This window comes from Culex pipiens, chromosome 2 (genome assembly GCF_016801865.2).
Source record: "Culex pipiens pallens isolate TS chromosome 2, TS_CPP_V2, whole genome shotgun sequence".
NCBI classification, from domain to species: Eukaryota; Metazoa; Arthropoda; class Insecta; order Diptera; family Culicidae; genus Culex; species Culex pipiens.
Genome location: NC_068938.1, coordinates 124,668,809 through 124,685,268, shown reverse-complemented (window position 1 = coordinate 124,685,268; position 16,460 = coordinate 124,668,809). Strand labels below are relative to the sequence as shown.

The 16,460-nt window shown below is 38.5% G+C and overlaps 1 protein-coding gene across 3 annotated transcripts in view; it reads right to left on the bottom strand.

Annotated features, from left to right (window-relative positions):
* Positions 1 to 5,863: 5,863 nt before the first annotated feature.
* LOC120414990 (synaptic vesicle glycoprotein 2B-like) overlaps positions 5,864 to 16,460 on the bottom strand; it is a 43,376-nt gene continuing 32,779 nt past the window's right edge. For all 3 annotated transcript variants that reach the window (XM_052707551.1, XM_039576347.2, XM_039576348.2), the window contains exons 2-5: positions 8,183 to 8,339; positions 7,592 to 8,120; positions 6,560 to 7,528; positions 5,864 to 6,442 (exon numbers count right to left, since the gene is read on the bottom strand). In XM_052707551.1, the coding sequence (XP_052563511.1) occupies positions 6,259 to 6,442; positions 6,560 to 7,528; positions 7,592 to 8,120; positions 8,183 to 8,219 (1,719 nt within the window). In that variant the 5' untranslated portion in view covers positions 8,220 to 8,339 and the 3' untranslated portion in view covers positions 5,864 to 6,258. The remainder of the gene's footprint in view (positions 6,443 to 6,559; positions 7,529 to 7,591; positions 8,121 to 8,182; positions 8,340 to 16,460) is intronic.

Sequence of the window (16,460 nt, the reverse complement as noted above, 5' to 3'; positions counted from 1 at the left end):
TGACAGTTCTCTTCCACTTGCATGTCTGCTGATGTCTTTCGTTGGTCGTCTCTGCTGTTTACTCTCGCTCTTCTCTTCTTTTTGTGTGATTTTGTTTTGGGGTGCAAGATTCCTCAACACGAGGTAGAGCAGCATGTTATTGTGATGCATCAGTGTGATTTTGTAGTGACTAGAGATCCTATTTAGGGTCTCTAGTAGTGACGTCATTATGTACACTCAAACCCCGATGGTTTGACACCAACTGTTGTCAAACGAACGGGGTCACGATTTAGTTTGACACCCCTTTTACACGGAGTTCACATACACTACCAAACGTTTGTTTTGATAGTGTGCGTGAGCGCCGTGTAAAAAGTGACAGTTCGTCACTTTTTAGTTTGACTTTGACCAACCAACGGGGTACAAACTAAAAAAGTGTCAAACGAAAAAGTGACCAACCACCGGGGGTTGAGTGTACAACCACGGACGAACGGACATGACACGGGGTTTCAAAAAGTGAAGCAGGTTTTTTTTACTTCTTCTTGGCTTAAACCAGCGCAAGCGAGATCGCTTATGTCAAAATCATCGCGCCACGTGGTTTAAAACGTAAACAAAGCAAACTCATGTACATTTTTTAAAATGGTCGTATGAATTTATATTAAAAATACCTATAAATGATTTTTTCGGCAATTTTAGGGTCCATGATAAATCACATAGAATCATAAAGACAAACTTAAGGCCAAAAAACTGTTTCTAGCACTATACTAATGCTAAATGTTTTAAATAATTATTGCATAAGACATTTTGAGAAATCATGCTTAATCGCTCGATGCTACTTCGACAACTTGAATATAGATGGCGCAAATGATAGTTTGCTTCAGAAATTTGAAGAAAATTTGTTCCTGGTGTCATGTCCGTTCGTCCGTGGTACAACTTAAAAGCTTCTTGATTCAACTTTTCAAACAATCTCTAGAAACAGTATTGCGCCCACGATTGCGCTTATCAAAAAGCCTAATAGCTTCCCTGGAAATTTGTTGAAAAAATACCGTTTCACGGAATTGTTGTAGGTTTAAATTGAACTTCATGATTCTTTTTATTTTTTTCGATTTTGATTTTGAATATTCTCGCTTTTGCAATAATTGTAAAAATAAATTAACTAGAAATTTGTTTTCGAATAAATAACCAACAAAAAATGTCTTCACCTTTTCGATTGTAATCGCCATGGCTCTGCGATGTTTCCCAATTCCACGTTTTTTCCACAGAAAAATTTACTCGATTCAAGGTAGAACGAATTTATATTCAGATGTCAAGTGTAATGCGCATGTATAGAGTTATTTACGTGCGCATGTATTGCGTGTACGTACACGAAAAAAAGTGAGGTTAAATTTTGTCCGGCCAGCAAAATCAAATGATGCGCTAGTGTGCGTACGCGAAACGTCATAAAGCTCTATTGCGCGTATAATAATAATACTAGGGACTTACATAGGGAAATGAAATGTTCTGCGAGAAATTTCAAACACCCAAAGTAGCGATGGAATAATCATCATCAAAAGAAAATCAATGGACGTTCATCAAGAGAAAAATCCGAAGGGAGCATGGCTCTTTTCTCTCGCGCACGAAAGATCGGCAAAAGGAATCTAAAAAAACATCATCTTGATTATTCGGTGGAACATCTTTGTCACTACTACATTTGCAAGTGTAACGTCACACGTTAAAATCTGACCTGTCACATTTTGTAGATGTTGATTTTTTGCGATTATTCCATCCCTGACCCAAAGTCATATAAATTTAAGGTTGAAAAACTTGTTGTTTTGTGTTGGCACTTTGCTTGTACCGAACAAGCACAAACATAATAAAAACTACCAGATTATTATCAACAATAGTTTTACAATACTTTTAATTGTTATAAGTCTCGTATTTTCACAGAATTATTTTAAATTGATTCCAACCTTGTTCTTGCATGATCTTGTTGCTCGATTGAAACGCCGATTTGACAGTTCGATTGGAACCCTGAGAGTGACATTTCGCCTCTCCATATAGGCTCTCTAGAGTATCCAGCGTTTTAAGCGAAAATGGCGTTCGAATGGTGAACGCCCGAAATGTCAAAATCGCGCAGTCACAGAGAACAGATGTACATCTTGGTTCTCACTTGTGTGTAAACCGTGTAAACTTAAAAAAATGCGTTGCATACAATCTTGCATCAAAGAAATTAGAATGTGCAGGATACGCTTGGCGGCGCCACCGTCGCGGCTGAGAATACTTGACTTAACAATGAAAAAGGCTCAATAATTTCGAAAGAAAATAAATGTTGCTAAAATTATTTTTCAAGCGACAACTTAAAATAGTCCCTTTACACATGTTCTCTGTGGTACATGGTAGTTGGCACAGTTTACAAATTTGAAACAAATATTCGTAGAAAAAACGTAAAACTCAAAAACGGTGCATTTTACATCAAAATCTTAAAATTTCTAAACAAATGCAAACTATAGATTTATCATTCAAATTAAAAAAAAACAATTCGCCCGTAATTCACTGCACCTTAATTTTTTGCTTCAAATCAATTTGTTATTTTTTTTTTGTCTCGATATTTTTGTTTGGGACAAATGTTCGCCATTACGGGGGTTTTCTTCCGGACCCCCTGAGACCGCTCTTGGTACCCCCAGGGGTACATGTACCCCCCAAGGTCCCCAGGTTGAGAAACGCTGGTAAAGCAAACATTATGCTTTATTTTAAAAAAAAACGCCAAGTAAAAATATCCTAGGATAAAACAGAAAAAAAAACATCCATAGCCATGAAGCACGAGTCTATTACACAAATTCAAACATAGTTTTCGCGAATTCTTCATTTAGAATAACAGGAATAACGATGAGAAACGATCATTTTGAATACATGAAAAAGGCTTTTGTCAAATTTTAACTTAACTTAAATTAATTTCCCGGTTTGTCAGTCGAATTCCCGAGTTTTTCCCGGTTTTCTCCCGGTGGATAAAAATCCCGTTTTTTTCCCGATTTTCCCAGTTTTTTCCCGAGGTGGCCACCCTGTTTTAGTAATATGCTCCAAATACACTCAAACCCCGATGGTTTGACACCAACTGTTGTCAAACGAACGGGGTCACGATTTAGTTTGACACCCCTTTTACACGGAGTTCACATACACTACCAAACGTTTGTTTTGATAGTGTGCGTGAGCGCCGTGTAAAAAGTGACAGTTCGTCACTTTTTAGTTTGACTTTGACCAACCAACGGGGTACAAACTAAAAAAGTGTCAAACGAAAAAGTGACCAACCACCGGGGGTTGAGTGTAGTAGTTTATGCAACAAGTTGCAAAAAGAAGATTTTTTCAACACGAGTCATACATTTATCCAACGAGGTTCACCGAGTTGGATAAATATGACAAGTGCTGAAAAAAATCAATTTTTGCAGAGAGTTTCATACAACATTTTTTGCAATTCCAAAAAACACCCTTTGAGTGGAATTATAAATCAAATGTTCATGTATTTTGTCAATTAACCGTGTAAAACAAAATAATGTTGAAAAGTATTACTTTTCGAAACAAGTGCTGAAAAGTTTAACTTTTCAGCATCCGTTTCAGTGCTGAAAAGTACAACTTTTCAGCATTTATTTTGAAAAGTTTTGCTATTCGATTCTGTTATTTTTGGTACAGAAAAGTAGGCTTTTTCGTCGTTCAAGAATGACAGGAAAAGTAAGGAGTTTCACGACGGAATTGCAAAAATGTTATTTTTTAAACAGTTAATAAACCAAGCACTTTTATCACAATCGCACACTTGCTTATTAAAATTTTGTTTGAACCACCAAAAACTAAAAAAAATCTGTCACAAAAATCCTGCCAAAGTCAAACCATCCACTTTAATGACCCCCAGGTCTATTGTGGTCTCGGTTGCAAGTTTCTGCTCGAACCTAGGAGTCCAAAAGGCTTGAATGGGGAGAGCACCCAAACCTATTTTTACTCCAAGGAACCTTCCACACAAGGGTTTGAACTGCCGACCTTTGGATTGCGAGTCCAACCGCTGCCAGCGATTCCACCGGAGCAGGCTTGGTTTGATGTTTAGTTTGTCTTTATAGCAGGGAGACGAATCCCACACCTGGAATGACTAACGGCCTAACAACAACCAAGGTCGGGACCGAGATGAGAATCGATTATCCGCTTACAAAGCGGACAGCATAATCATTCGGCCAAGCCTGCTGCCCACAAGAATCCTGCCTACACGAATTGAATCAAATCAAATAGGCATCATTCCCGATTGACCAATTGGCGGCCATCTTTGTTTTAGAAAAACATTCAAAATTTTAATCTTGATTCAGAATGTTTCAATAAAACAATGGTTTTCTTTGTGTTGTTTGTAGAAGCATTTTACATATACAGCAATTCCATTTGAAAAGAGCCTAAACCAAAAAAAAAGTTCTCCGATCGGGCTCAAAATTTTTCTGGGGGTTCCTTGGCCAAAATAATTAGACCCGTATTTTTTTGTTTGGCCATTAGGGTGGCCTACATCGTGCTAGGGTGGTTCAAAAAATGGCAATTTTCGTCATTTTTCGCAAAAACCATTTTTTTCTAAAAATCATATCTCCGCGCCATTTCATCCGATTTTAGCTGTCTTAGACGCAAAAGAAAGGTGATGAGTTTGGCTATTTGGGAAAAATAGTAAAAAGTTCCAAAAATCTAGCTTAACTATTGAAAAAGTCGTATGAAAACTTAAAATGGCGTTTTGACCGTGTCTGGACCAAAGAGCCTATGTCTGAAAATATTTTTATCGGATTCCTCGGAAAATTTCACATAACATATCAAAAAATTGGCGATGTCGAACCGTACGTTTTGGAGATACGATTTTTTGAAAATAAAAACTGCGTTTTTCGACGCGCCACGCGCAAAAACGGGAAAATGACGAAATCGGCAAAAAATCAACTTTTTCCACTAAAACTGCGATAACTTTAAAATTTCAGCGATGACCTATAGATGTTATGGTACCAAAAGTTGCGTCTCTCAATTACGAAAATTTTGGTACCCAGACATGTATAGGTCATCGCTGAAATTTTAAAGTTATCGCAGTTTTAGTGAAAAAAGTTGATTTTTTGCCGATTTCGTCATTTTTCCGTTTTTGCGCGTGGCGCGTCGAAAAACGCAGTTTTTATTTTCAAAAAATCGTATCTCCAAAACGTACGGTTCGACATCGCCAATTTTTTGATATGTTATGTGAAATTTTCCGAGGAATCCGATAAAAATATTTTCAGACATAGGCTCTTTGGTCCAGACACGGTCAAAACGCCATTTTAAGTTTTCATACGACTTTTTCAATAGTTAAGCTAGATTTTTGGAACTTTTTACTATTTTTCCCAAATAGCCAAACTCATCACCTTTCTTTTGCGTCTAAGACAGCTAAAATCGGATGAAATGGCGCGGAGATATGATTTTTAGAAAAAAGTGGTTTTTGCGAAAAATGACGAAAATTGCCATTTTTTGAACCACCCTAGCACGATGTAGGCCACCCTAATGGCCAAACAAAAAAATACGGGTCTAATTATTTTGGCCAAGGAACCCCCAGAAAAATTTTGAGCCCGATCGGAGAACTTTTTTTTTGGTTTAGGCTCTTTTCAAATGGAATTGCTGTATAGTGATATTTTTTTTATTTTAATTTACTATTTCTGGACCCTGAATTCAGAACCATCATCGAGACCATCATTGACAGTCATTGCCCCAAGAGTGAAAGACACCATCACCTAAAGCGACTCCGAATTCTAGGGTTGTGCAAAAGACCCGTCTCGAAGGAGACTCCAACTTAAAAATCAATGCAGATAGAAAGTGGCTCAGGCAATGATTTAAAATTTTGTTAAGATGTGATATTTTTGTTGACAGAAAACAATACTCCAAGTACAACTTTTAATGCATGACTTTATTGTTTAATAATCTTCCTCGATGTGTTTAAGTCAACTTGTATACATATATAATGTTCTATTATAAAAACCTAGATTTCAGGTCAATTTTTTGCACGCCTGGATGTTGTTACCACTATTCATTGTACAAATGGTTTTCTTTTTTCAAAGTTGTATATCCTAATCCTAGTTTAAATTCTTTGATTGCAAGATCTGTTTTGAGAAAATTGGAGATTGCAAAAGAGAAAGATGATACAAGTTGTGGAAAATATAAGATAGATTTTGAGGAAAGATGAAGGAATAGCGATAGAAGTTAGAAATTGGAAAGAAAAGCTGTGTTGTTGGTTTTCCCTAAGTTAGTTTTTCATTATTCGCTGCCTTATCCGTGGTGCGGTTAGGAAAGTGCCGTCCGGGTGGTGTTGGGCAAGAACAGGCACATCAGGCCACCGCCAGCCAGCAGAATCGCCACGATGAAGGTCGGCGCCGGACAGTACAGATCTAGGAGCGTTGCTATCACTACGTTTCCGATGATACCACCGAGACGGGCCGCCACCATCGAAATGGCCACTCCAGTTGCTCTGTTGGGAGAAGAATTTTAGTTTGTAACGGGGTAGGATAGTGTAGTGCGGACATGAGACCGATGGGCAGTGGGGAGGTTATTGATTGGCATGGATGGTGCTTCGTCGGGAACCTACCTGAGATTCGTTGGAAAGACTTCCGTAATGAGACAATCGAGGGAAGCATTTCCCATCGAGATTACGCCACTGAAGATAGCTGAGACGGCCAGGTTCTGGTGTTTGTTCGTGACGAGATACATCGAGGCAGAGCAGAGACCAGCGGACATTGTGCTGAACACGAGGAAGAACTTTCTGCCCAGCTTGTCCATGAACAGAACGGCGATAACGTTTGCTGGCAAGGCGGCCGCTACCGTGATCAGTGATTCGAGGAAAACTGTGCTTGGAATGGTTGCGGAGCAGACGCCGGTGTCCGAATGGGAGCCCATTTTGACCACGTAGTCTGTGACCTGACACACGGAAGCCTCTTCCACGTCCGGATGGGCTCGAGTGTACTCGTCGAAGCGGTTAAACAACTCAGGGAACCACATCATCAGCCCGTAGTAGCCAATGTGGAATGTAAAATTGATCGTGATCGAGATTGTGGTGAATTTCACAATCGGCGACATGAAAAGTTGCTTGCTGTTGTCCATGATGTTGAACAGCATTCGTTTGTACTTGTTCTTGATCGGTTTCTTCACGTCTTCAAGCTCACTCTTGAGCTTTTCGTCGATAATCAGCTCCTTTACCGGGTAGTTGTCCGCCGATTTGCCAGTGTTGGTGACGTAGATACCGCGGAAGATGGCCAGGGCGTCCTCCATTTTGCCTTGGGAAAGCAAAAACTTGGGAGATTCTGGTAGATAGAGGAGCAGGCCGGCCACGATGAAGGAAGGTATCGAGCAAACCATCAGGAAAATACGCCACGAGTTGAAGGTGAAGGCTGCGGTGGTGAAACCAATGTTCGCTGGAATGATCAACCAGGCCAGCCCGGCTACCAACAGGTTACCAATGGTCCAGAAGGCAGCCATGAAGCTAAGCATGGAGCCACGCTTGGCTTTCGGTTGGAACTCGGCAAAGTAGGACCAAATGACCGGTCCACTACCTCCCAAGCTGTAAAAGGGTAAAATTCTTTAATAAACTGATCTTTGGTTGAACAGAGCAAGACCAACTTACGCGGCACCGTTGAGGAAGCGAAACACCATAAACGTTTCGTAGTTCTGCGAGAATGAGGAAGCGACAATGCAGAGGGCATTCATGATCGAGATGACGATGAGGACCTTCTTTCTACCCAGCGAGTCGGCAACGCTTCCCCAGACATAAGCTCCAACCATCATGCCAATGAAGATAATCGAATTTAGCCATCCTTTCGATTGAGTATTCAGGTCGAGGTCGCACTGCGCCGACGGCAGGATGAAGGACATCGAAATGACGTCCATCTCCTCGCTGGTGCTTACGAGACCACATATTGCTAGTAGGATGTAGTGAAATCTGCCATAACCAGTGAGCTCTATCGCATGCTCGAAGTCAGCCTTGCTGGCGAAGCCCCGCTCGGGATCGAGCGACGCTTTGTCCTGCTGTTGCTTCGAGGGGACGATCTGCAGGCCAGTTTGCTTGCTGCCACCGTTCAAGTCCACCGGAATCGCAACCGGGAGCTCCTTTGTGCCGACGCCGTTTGCTACTCGATCGTCTCTTACATTGGTATCTGAAGGCATTGTTTACAAAATTAGTTTCTAAAAGTTTATACCATTGAACCTTTGAACTTACACTTTGAATTGTTGGTATCGGTTTCACTTTCTACCATCCTATGTAGAAAAGGGCTGGTTTTTGTGCGCTGTCCTTCCGGTAAGAATATGAAAAAGGTCAATCAGAAAAGAAAGCTCCTAACCACGCTACTCCACACACGAGAGTTTTTGACGAGAGTCTATAAAAGAGAGAGAAATATAAATTATTACTTTTTTTGTTAGTACCTGTGATGATGATGGAGGTTGTTTTAATCTAGTTTGATCCTTTTTGATAAAAAAAAATTTAGTTCGATTAGGCAGGTCCTACCTAGTCAATTAGATTTCAAAAACACTCTTTGGAACAAATCTTTTAGGAAATTTCAGACCACCCTTCTGCTTCCCCCTTGTGAACAATTCTACAGTTTTGCCTTCCTCACCTCAATGAGGAAAGGCTATAAAGTCACTCGAAAAATGAACTTCTTAATTCGACCTCGTAGACCCACCTTCACGTATACCTACCGACTCAGAATCAAATTCTGAACAAATGTCTGTGCGTGTGTCTGGATGTAAGTCCGTGCACCGAATAATATGTACACGATTATCTCCGGACTGGCCGAACCGATTTTGGCCGTTCTGGTCTCATTCGATCCATCTTGGACTCCCACAAAACCCTAGTTAATATTATGAAGTTTAGAAAAGTACTTCAAAAGTTATGCTAAAAAATCGATTTTAGCTAAGCTTCGGAAAATTGTAAAAAGTATGGTTTTTGTAAGAAAACCCGTCATGCTATATATTGTTAGAAATGTATTTGAAAGAACGTTCCAACGCGTTCAAAAGATTGAAGATCTGACAACCCCATCAAAAATTATGAGCACTTAAGTGGTATTTATACACTTTTTTTTAACCGGATCTTAAATATCTTGATGAAAAAGGTGTCCGTATCTATCATGCGACCCATCTTTGGATAGGTAACCAAAAGACCTTTCTAACGAAAAAGATTGAAGATTTGACAACCCTATCAAAAGTTATAAGTACTTTAGTTTTTTTAATACACTTTTTTTGGCCGGATCTCAGATATTGATAAAAATAAGTGTTATTTATACACTTTTTTGAGGCTGTGTAGTGTATTCACTTTATGAATGCGAGGAAGGCGCCAACCACCTGAAGGTAGATTAAGTAACGTTTTTTTAATAGGTCATATAAACATATAAAACACAATAGTTATAGGACATTTTCAAAAAAAAAAAAAAAGAATTGTATAGAGCGTATCGCCAACAACTTGAACATTAAATTTTGAAAATGTTATCATCAGAAAGATCAGAAAATAGTTGTTGAGATGTTGGATACTTTTTCACATGAAAAAATTAAACATACAGTGGTTATTTCACCCCAACTGTACACAAAAAAACTACATATTCACTTTTCTGACCACAAATTGACTTTCTCCGGTCAAGCCCTCGTGGCGCAGTGATTAGCGTTGCTATGGGGCGCGGGTTCGATTCCCGCCTTATCCTCCTGGCCTTCTATCGGATGGGGAAGTAAAACGTCGGTCCATTTGCGTAAAAGAGGTGACTCACCACACATAACCTTCGGACGCCTAGAAATGAACAGAAACTTGCAACAGAGACCACAAAACTTTTTTTCAGATGGCCATATCTTTGAAACAAAAAAAGATTTTGAGTGTTGTTTTTAATTTAAAGTGAAAAAAAACAAGACGTTTTCTTTTGAACCAAACTTGACACTATCGCGTGCTTTGGCGCAAAAGATGACCTATTGAGTTTTGCAACGAGTTTCATACAACATTATTTTCAACTCTGAAAAACACTTTTGGAGTTGCTGTTAAACGTTTGCTTCCCCGCCTTACTTTTCGAAATATGTACAAAAAAGTTGAGCTTTTCATCGATTTCACTATTATCCTCTGTTTGAATTACACAAACCTTGTCTATTTGTAAAAAAAAATCGTTTTACAATTACGTTACGTGACGTAAGTCTAATGAATTTTCATGATCGGAAAACTACAGCAATTAATTGAGATTATCTGTTTGGCGAAGCAAATCGAATGAATAATCCATCATTTGAAATCTAGCTTGATGTAGTTACTGAAACTTCAATTAAAATCAAATTAAATCTAATAATTCCTGAGCAAACAACGAAGTAAACTAGTGGATAAATGAACCTGGGATCCGACCTTCGAGAGGGCATCGGCACCACCCTTTGCAACGGTAATCGACCATGCTTCTCCATCAAAGTTACCTGTCAGCATGGCTTCGCCATCTATGATGGAAAATCTTCCCCTGATGGCGCCCCACCTCAGACAGAGCGTCGCGACGCTTCCGAATCGGCTCGGGCTGCTGGGATTCGATTTGTTTTATTGTTTTTTTATTGGGTGTTTAAAATGGCGGGAAATGTTGAACCGGTGTGAATCTTTAGCGTTGAACTCAGCCGAATCAACGTTTTGCGTGATAAAAACTAGATTTTACAACTTTGTTTGGCCGAGCACGGAAATGGTTAGAATTACGCTGTATTTTTGTAGATTAGAGGTTGAGTTGACTTAGTGTTCTACGTAACATTCCGTGAAGACAAACCAGCTGGAACGAAGCAAGGGTCACGTATTGTGTGTTCCAGCCAGAAGTCCCGAAGGGTAAACAGGTGGCGCGAATCGATGAATGAATTTTTGCAGTGACCGATTGTGCGCACCACTTGTTTGAATGACGCGTCAAGCTTAGATTTGTTGCGCCATATTTTGTGCCCATTATTCTGAGCCGTCGACCGGCAACGTTGGCAGTTCACGTGTCCGCTGAAAGTCATGGGGAGTGTTGTTTATGAAAGTTAAGTCAATTAACCAGTATTTATTGTAGTTATTTTCCTTTCTTGTAATTTTTCGATTTTTTGATGACAATTTAAAACATTTTTAATAGTTATTACATATTTTTTTTTCGAAACTCCCCCACCTTCAACCATGACTTCGAACTGCAGGGTGTAACAATTGATTTTCTTCGGTGGCATGCTCGCAATGTTCTGCTGCTGCAGTCCCGGTCATAATAGACGAGACGTGGCGTCGCATGGTGAGCTGAACTCGCTGACAGCGTCGGCGTCGTAGGGCTGTTTAATGGATTTCAATGAACGTACAAGCGGGGGCGCGGTGGTGATGGGCAATGCATTTCGTGCATTGTTCCGCTATTTGTTGTTGCTGATTTTGTTGTGGTTGGTCGGTATCGAGAACGCGCAGCTATCGTTTGGAATTTCAGCTGCGAGATTTTTCACATCAACTCTGGTTTCCTAGATGGTGTGTGTACTGGTGGAAACGTGAAACAGATTTGTTTATATTTTTGAAACAAATTCCAATGGTTAGGAGAGTTGATCATCGTGGTGCAGTTGGATGAGTGTTACAAATATTTTTGTTCATATTGTGATAAACACCCCCTTCAAAGTCGGCCCGAAAAATCAGGAGGTACAAACAATATTTTTTTGAAAAAAGTTCAACTTTTCAATGGAAATTTAGATGCAAAAATCAATGTAAAATGCATTTCCCTTCTTTAGAAATATTTTTAGCATGTTTGGGTTAATTCAAAAATCTTTTTAATTTTAGTGAATTAACCATGTGCAAACCGCATAAAGATTTTTTCGCTATAACGTTTTTTTGTCAAATCTTAGATTTTTTGAAAACTTTTGATAGCACATTCCAGATTTTTTAAAAGGTCCTATAAAAATATGCAATTAGCGAGTTGTGGCGCTATAACCACGGCAAATAGTGTCCAGGGCATTCGTGGAAATACAATGTTCCATTGTAGAGGTTCCTGGAGTACAGAACCTTCTTAGCATGGTGCTCCCAACGAATAAACCAAATCTCGAAGCGTATGGTGGTGTGTCCCACGCTTCCTTGAGAGAACCTTAGGCGTCATCCATAAAGTATGCAACGCAAAAATCGGCCAAAATTAACCCCCCTCCCCCATACGTCACACTTTGTCACGCAAGGTTGAACCCCCCCTCAAAAAGTACGTCACATTTTGCCAGACCCTCCCCCCTTCTTTTCGATGGGATTTTTTACAGTTTTTATTTCTTTAAACTCTCATAATTTTGGCATGTTTGCCAATTTTTAATATGAAAAAAAAAATAAGTTGTCTAATTATCCTTTTTTTTTTAAATTAACATTGCGATATAAAAAAAAACTTTGTATCTTTTAAAAATTAGAAGACCTGGTATAAAATTCAAATATTGAAAAATCTAGAAAACTGTTTTTCACAGCTTTGAATCTTATAAATTCAAACCATTTATAGCAGTTTTGTTGTAAACACCCTGCCTTCCAAGCATTTGTTTTTATCGAGCAAGAATTTGCAAAATATTGAAGTTCCAGCTGAATAAAAAAAAAGTGACTATATAATCAATTAAAATGTGATACTTCTTAATAATACTAAGCAAAAAAAATTTTGAAAAGAGGATTTAATTCAATTGTGTATATTTTGAATTCATATTATGCAATCATAAAAAAAAACCGAGCGTGACGTCACAGTCTCGCAAACCCCCTTCGTCACATCTTGTCACACCTACGATAATCCCCCCCCCCCTCCCCTCCTAATAGCGTACGTACTTTATGGATGACGCCTTATTTGATTTTATTCATTTCAACCGACTGTTCATATTGAACTTATCAGCTTGTCTGTAAATTGCATGTAAAGGTTTAATTCAGATAGTATTTATTTCTGAAGCATATTCAACTAAGAATAGATCTTGCTTATTTGGAGCCTAACATTTCAAAAGGGCACACAACTTTTGTAAACAATAGTGTATCCCTTTCACTCGTATGACAGTTTGCATAAGGTGTGAGAGGGATACACTCTTGTTTACAAAAGAGCAATTCCAGCTCAAACCAAGAATTTTCCTGGTACTTTTGTACCCGACCCTCTCCGATTTCAATGAAACTTTGTAGACATGTTATCCTAGGCTTACATAAGCCATTTTTGTGTATATGGAGCCAATAGTACTCGAAAATAACATTTGAGGAGGGCTTAAGGTATTTAAATATTTTTGTATTTCGTAATTTAAAAATTACTGTATCTCGAAGCCGTTGCGTCGTATCACAAAGTGGTCAAAGACAAACTTGTGGGAAATTGGACGGATTTTCTGAAAAAAAAATACACTGAAACAAAAATACACGCCACATCTATGAGATTTTTTGGTTTTTAAGTCTGAAACTTAAATTTAAAGGTGATGTCACGATTTTTCTTCGCTCAAAATTTTTGAGGAAATAGTCTAAAATGTTACCAAAAGACTGACGAAAAATGCAGGATGGTATGTCTCTCCTAAAAAATACAAAAATCATTTACTAAAACTGTTCTTTTGAAAAAAAAAACGTAAAACGTAAACGTAAAATTTTTTTTAAATCAGTAGTGGGAATCCATTCTTCAGACAATTTTACATAAAAGTCTCCATATTGACCATTGTCCTATGTTCAATCCGTGGGAAGATACAGCAGTTTTAAAAATAAAAATGTTGAAAAATGGGTTTTTTGGTGGTTTTTGGCAATTTCTATATGACAGACTTGGTTTTTCAGACTCGTAAATATTTTTACTGGAAAGCTCGTCCAATTTCCCATAAGTTTGCCTCTGACAGCATTTCAATTGGATGTAAGGGCTTACAGATATAAGCTTAATTGCATTGCTAATAACTGAAAATAGAATATTTTTTTCAGTGTGGTAGAAACTAGGATAGTAAATTTGCTTACGTAAATATAAAAACGATATGAATCAAAAAGCTGTCAAAGGCAAACTTATGGGAAATTGGACGAGCTTTCCGGTAAAAATATTTACGAGACTGAAAAACCAAGTCTTTCATATAGAAATTTCCAAAAACCACAAAAACCCCTTTTTTCAACATTTTTATTTTTAAAACCGATGTATCTTCCCACGGATTGGACATAGGACAATGGTCAATATGGAGACTTTTATGTAAAGTTGTCTGGAGAATCGATTCCCACTACTGATTTTTAAAAAAAATTAGGTTTTGATCACTTTTCAAAAAAACAGTTTTAGTAAATGATTTTTGTATTTTTTTAGGAGAGACATACCATCCTGCATTTTTCGTCAGTCTTTTAGTAACATTTTAGGCTATTTCCTCAAACATTTTGAACGAAAAAAAATCATGACATCACCTTTAAATTTATGTTTTAGACTTAAAAATCAAAAAAATTCATAGATGTGGCGTGTATTTTTTTCAGTGTATTTTTTTCAGAAAGCCCGTCCAATTTCCTACAAGTTTGTCTTTGACAACTTTTTGATACGACGCAACGGCTTTGAGATACAGTAATTTTTAAATTACGAAATACAAAAATATTTAAATACCTTTCGCCATTCTTAAATGTTGTTTTCGAGTACTATTGGCTTCATATACACAAAAATGGCTTATATAGGCCTAGGATAACATGTCTACAAAGTTTCATTGAAATCGGAAAGGGTCGGGTACAAAAGTACCAGGAAAATTCCTGATTTGAGCTGGAATTGCTCAAAAGTTTTGTGCTCTAATGAAATGGAAAGCACGATTTGTTGGGCAACAAAAAAAAAACGCTATTAGGTATTTCATCACACACAGCATTACAACATTATTTCTGCATGATTTTTTTCCATTTCAGCTTTATAGAAACCAAGACTAAATTTGTCTTTAGAGCAATTTTATTGTTACCATTAATTGATCCTTACACTCATTTTGACAATAAAGTTGCTGTTCTATACAATTCTGTTGAAAAATATTAATCAGAAACAAGATCAGAATAGTTTACGTTAAATTTCAAATTTCGTTTTCCAAGAATTTTGTGACCCCGGGATATTGGACGTTCTAACCAGGAAGAATTTCATCACAGTCATTAGTTTCTGCTTTGAGACGGTTTATGACAAAACCAGACCCATTAGGAGGTAAAAGAATTTCACTTGACCTGGTTTGCCGTTAGAATTTATAGCTTCTGGGGCGTTGCCGGAATTGCACTCATGCAAATTTATAGCTCAACAATGTTTCAACTTTATCATATCACTGCCTCCAAGAACGGGTTTACATTACAGTACACGCAAAAAAAAACACACACACAAAATTAGCATTGTTGTATGAAAGTTTTGCTGTCTTTTATCACACACTAAAAAAATATTAATTTTACATCTAACTGAATCTAAAATATGATGTAAAAAGAAAGCACGTAACCTAATAATCAACTTAATATTACATCTAACGAAACGCAATTACAACACGGGACGAAAAATAATCCCTCAGTTTGAATTGGCATAAAATTCTAGCTCATGTGATGTAATTTCCTGTCTCGTTTAATGCACATAACTGGAGCATTCAACCTTATTTAAAATTCAAGCAAGACGCGCAATTTTACATCAAACGACACAACATTCTACACGTTTTAAGCTGAAAGTACCGCTTTGTTTCGCAGCGTGTACAGTCGTGTGGTAGCCATCTTGCTCGAAGGAGGGAAAATTCAGCGGTGTAGAATTCGAGATAAAATCGGTAATTTTTAAAGTGAAAATGCCCCAAATAAAATGTCCAGCGTGCGATGTGTCGTTCAGTGATGTTGACGAGTGCTTCCGGCACGTGAAAGTACACCGAGCCCGAGTGATTAGTTGTCCGGAATGTGGTGTGAACTTTCGATCCCTGGAATCGTTCAAAAAGCACTTCCGGCAGCGACATTTTACGAAGCCGGTTGGTCCGGAATTACGGTGTCACGTAGATGGTTGTGGATTCTCCGACCAGAACTTTTTAAAAATATCCAAACACGCCTCGGTCCATATTCTCTCCGGACAACCGGTTTTCTGTCCTTTAGGTTGTCGGACATCGAAACCGTTCGCAACGGTGAACGCTCTACGTATTCATCAAATGTATTATCATCGGAACCAACCAAAACTACCCACGCCAACTGACGAGACCAGAGGCTTACCGGAAGTAGGCCAATCAAGGCAGGAAGAATGCATGGAAGTGGACACTGTGGTTCCTGAAACACAAGAATCTTCACAGTCTGGTGATCTGCGTCGCATGGAAATGATTTTTGGAAGTTTATTTTTAAAGTTGCTGTCAAAGAACCATGTTCCGGATGCGGCTATCCAAGAAATAGTATTAGCGCTAGGGGAGGTTGTGCTGGTCCAGTCCAATAATGTGCGAAAAACGACCAGAGCAGAAACTAGTTCATTGGACACCGACGAGACAAACCGGAAATGCGTGGAACCATGCCGAGATACGAGTGTTCTGGGTCGATGTTTCGGTCCAACCGGTTTATTCCGCTCTGCATACATGAGGAAAAAGTTTTTTCGTACAAATTTTAGATTCGTGGAACCGGT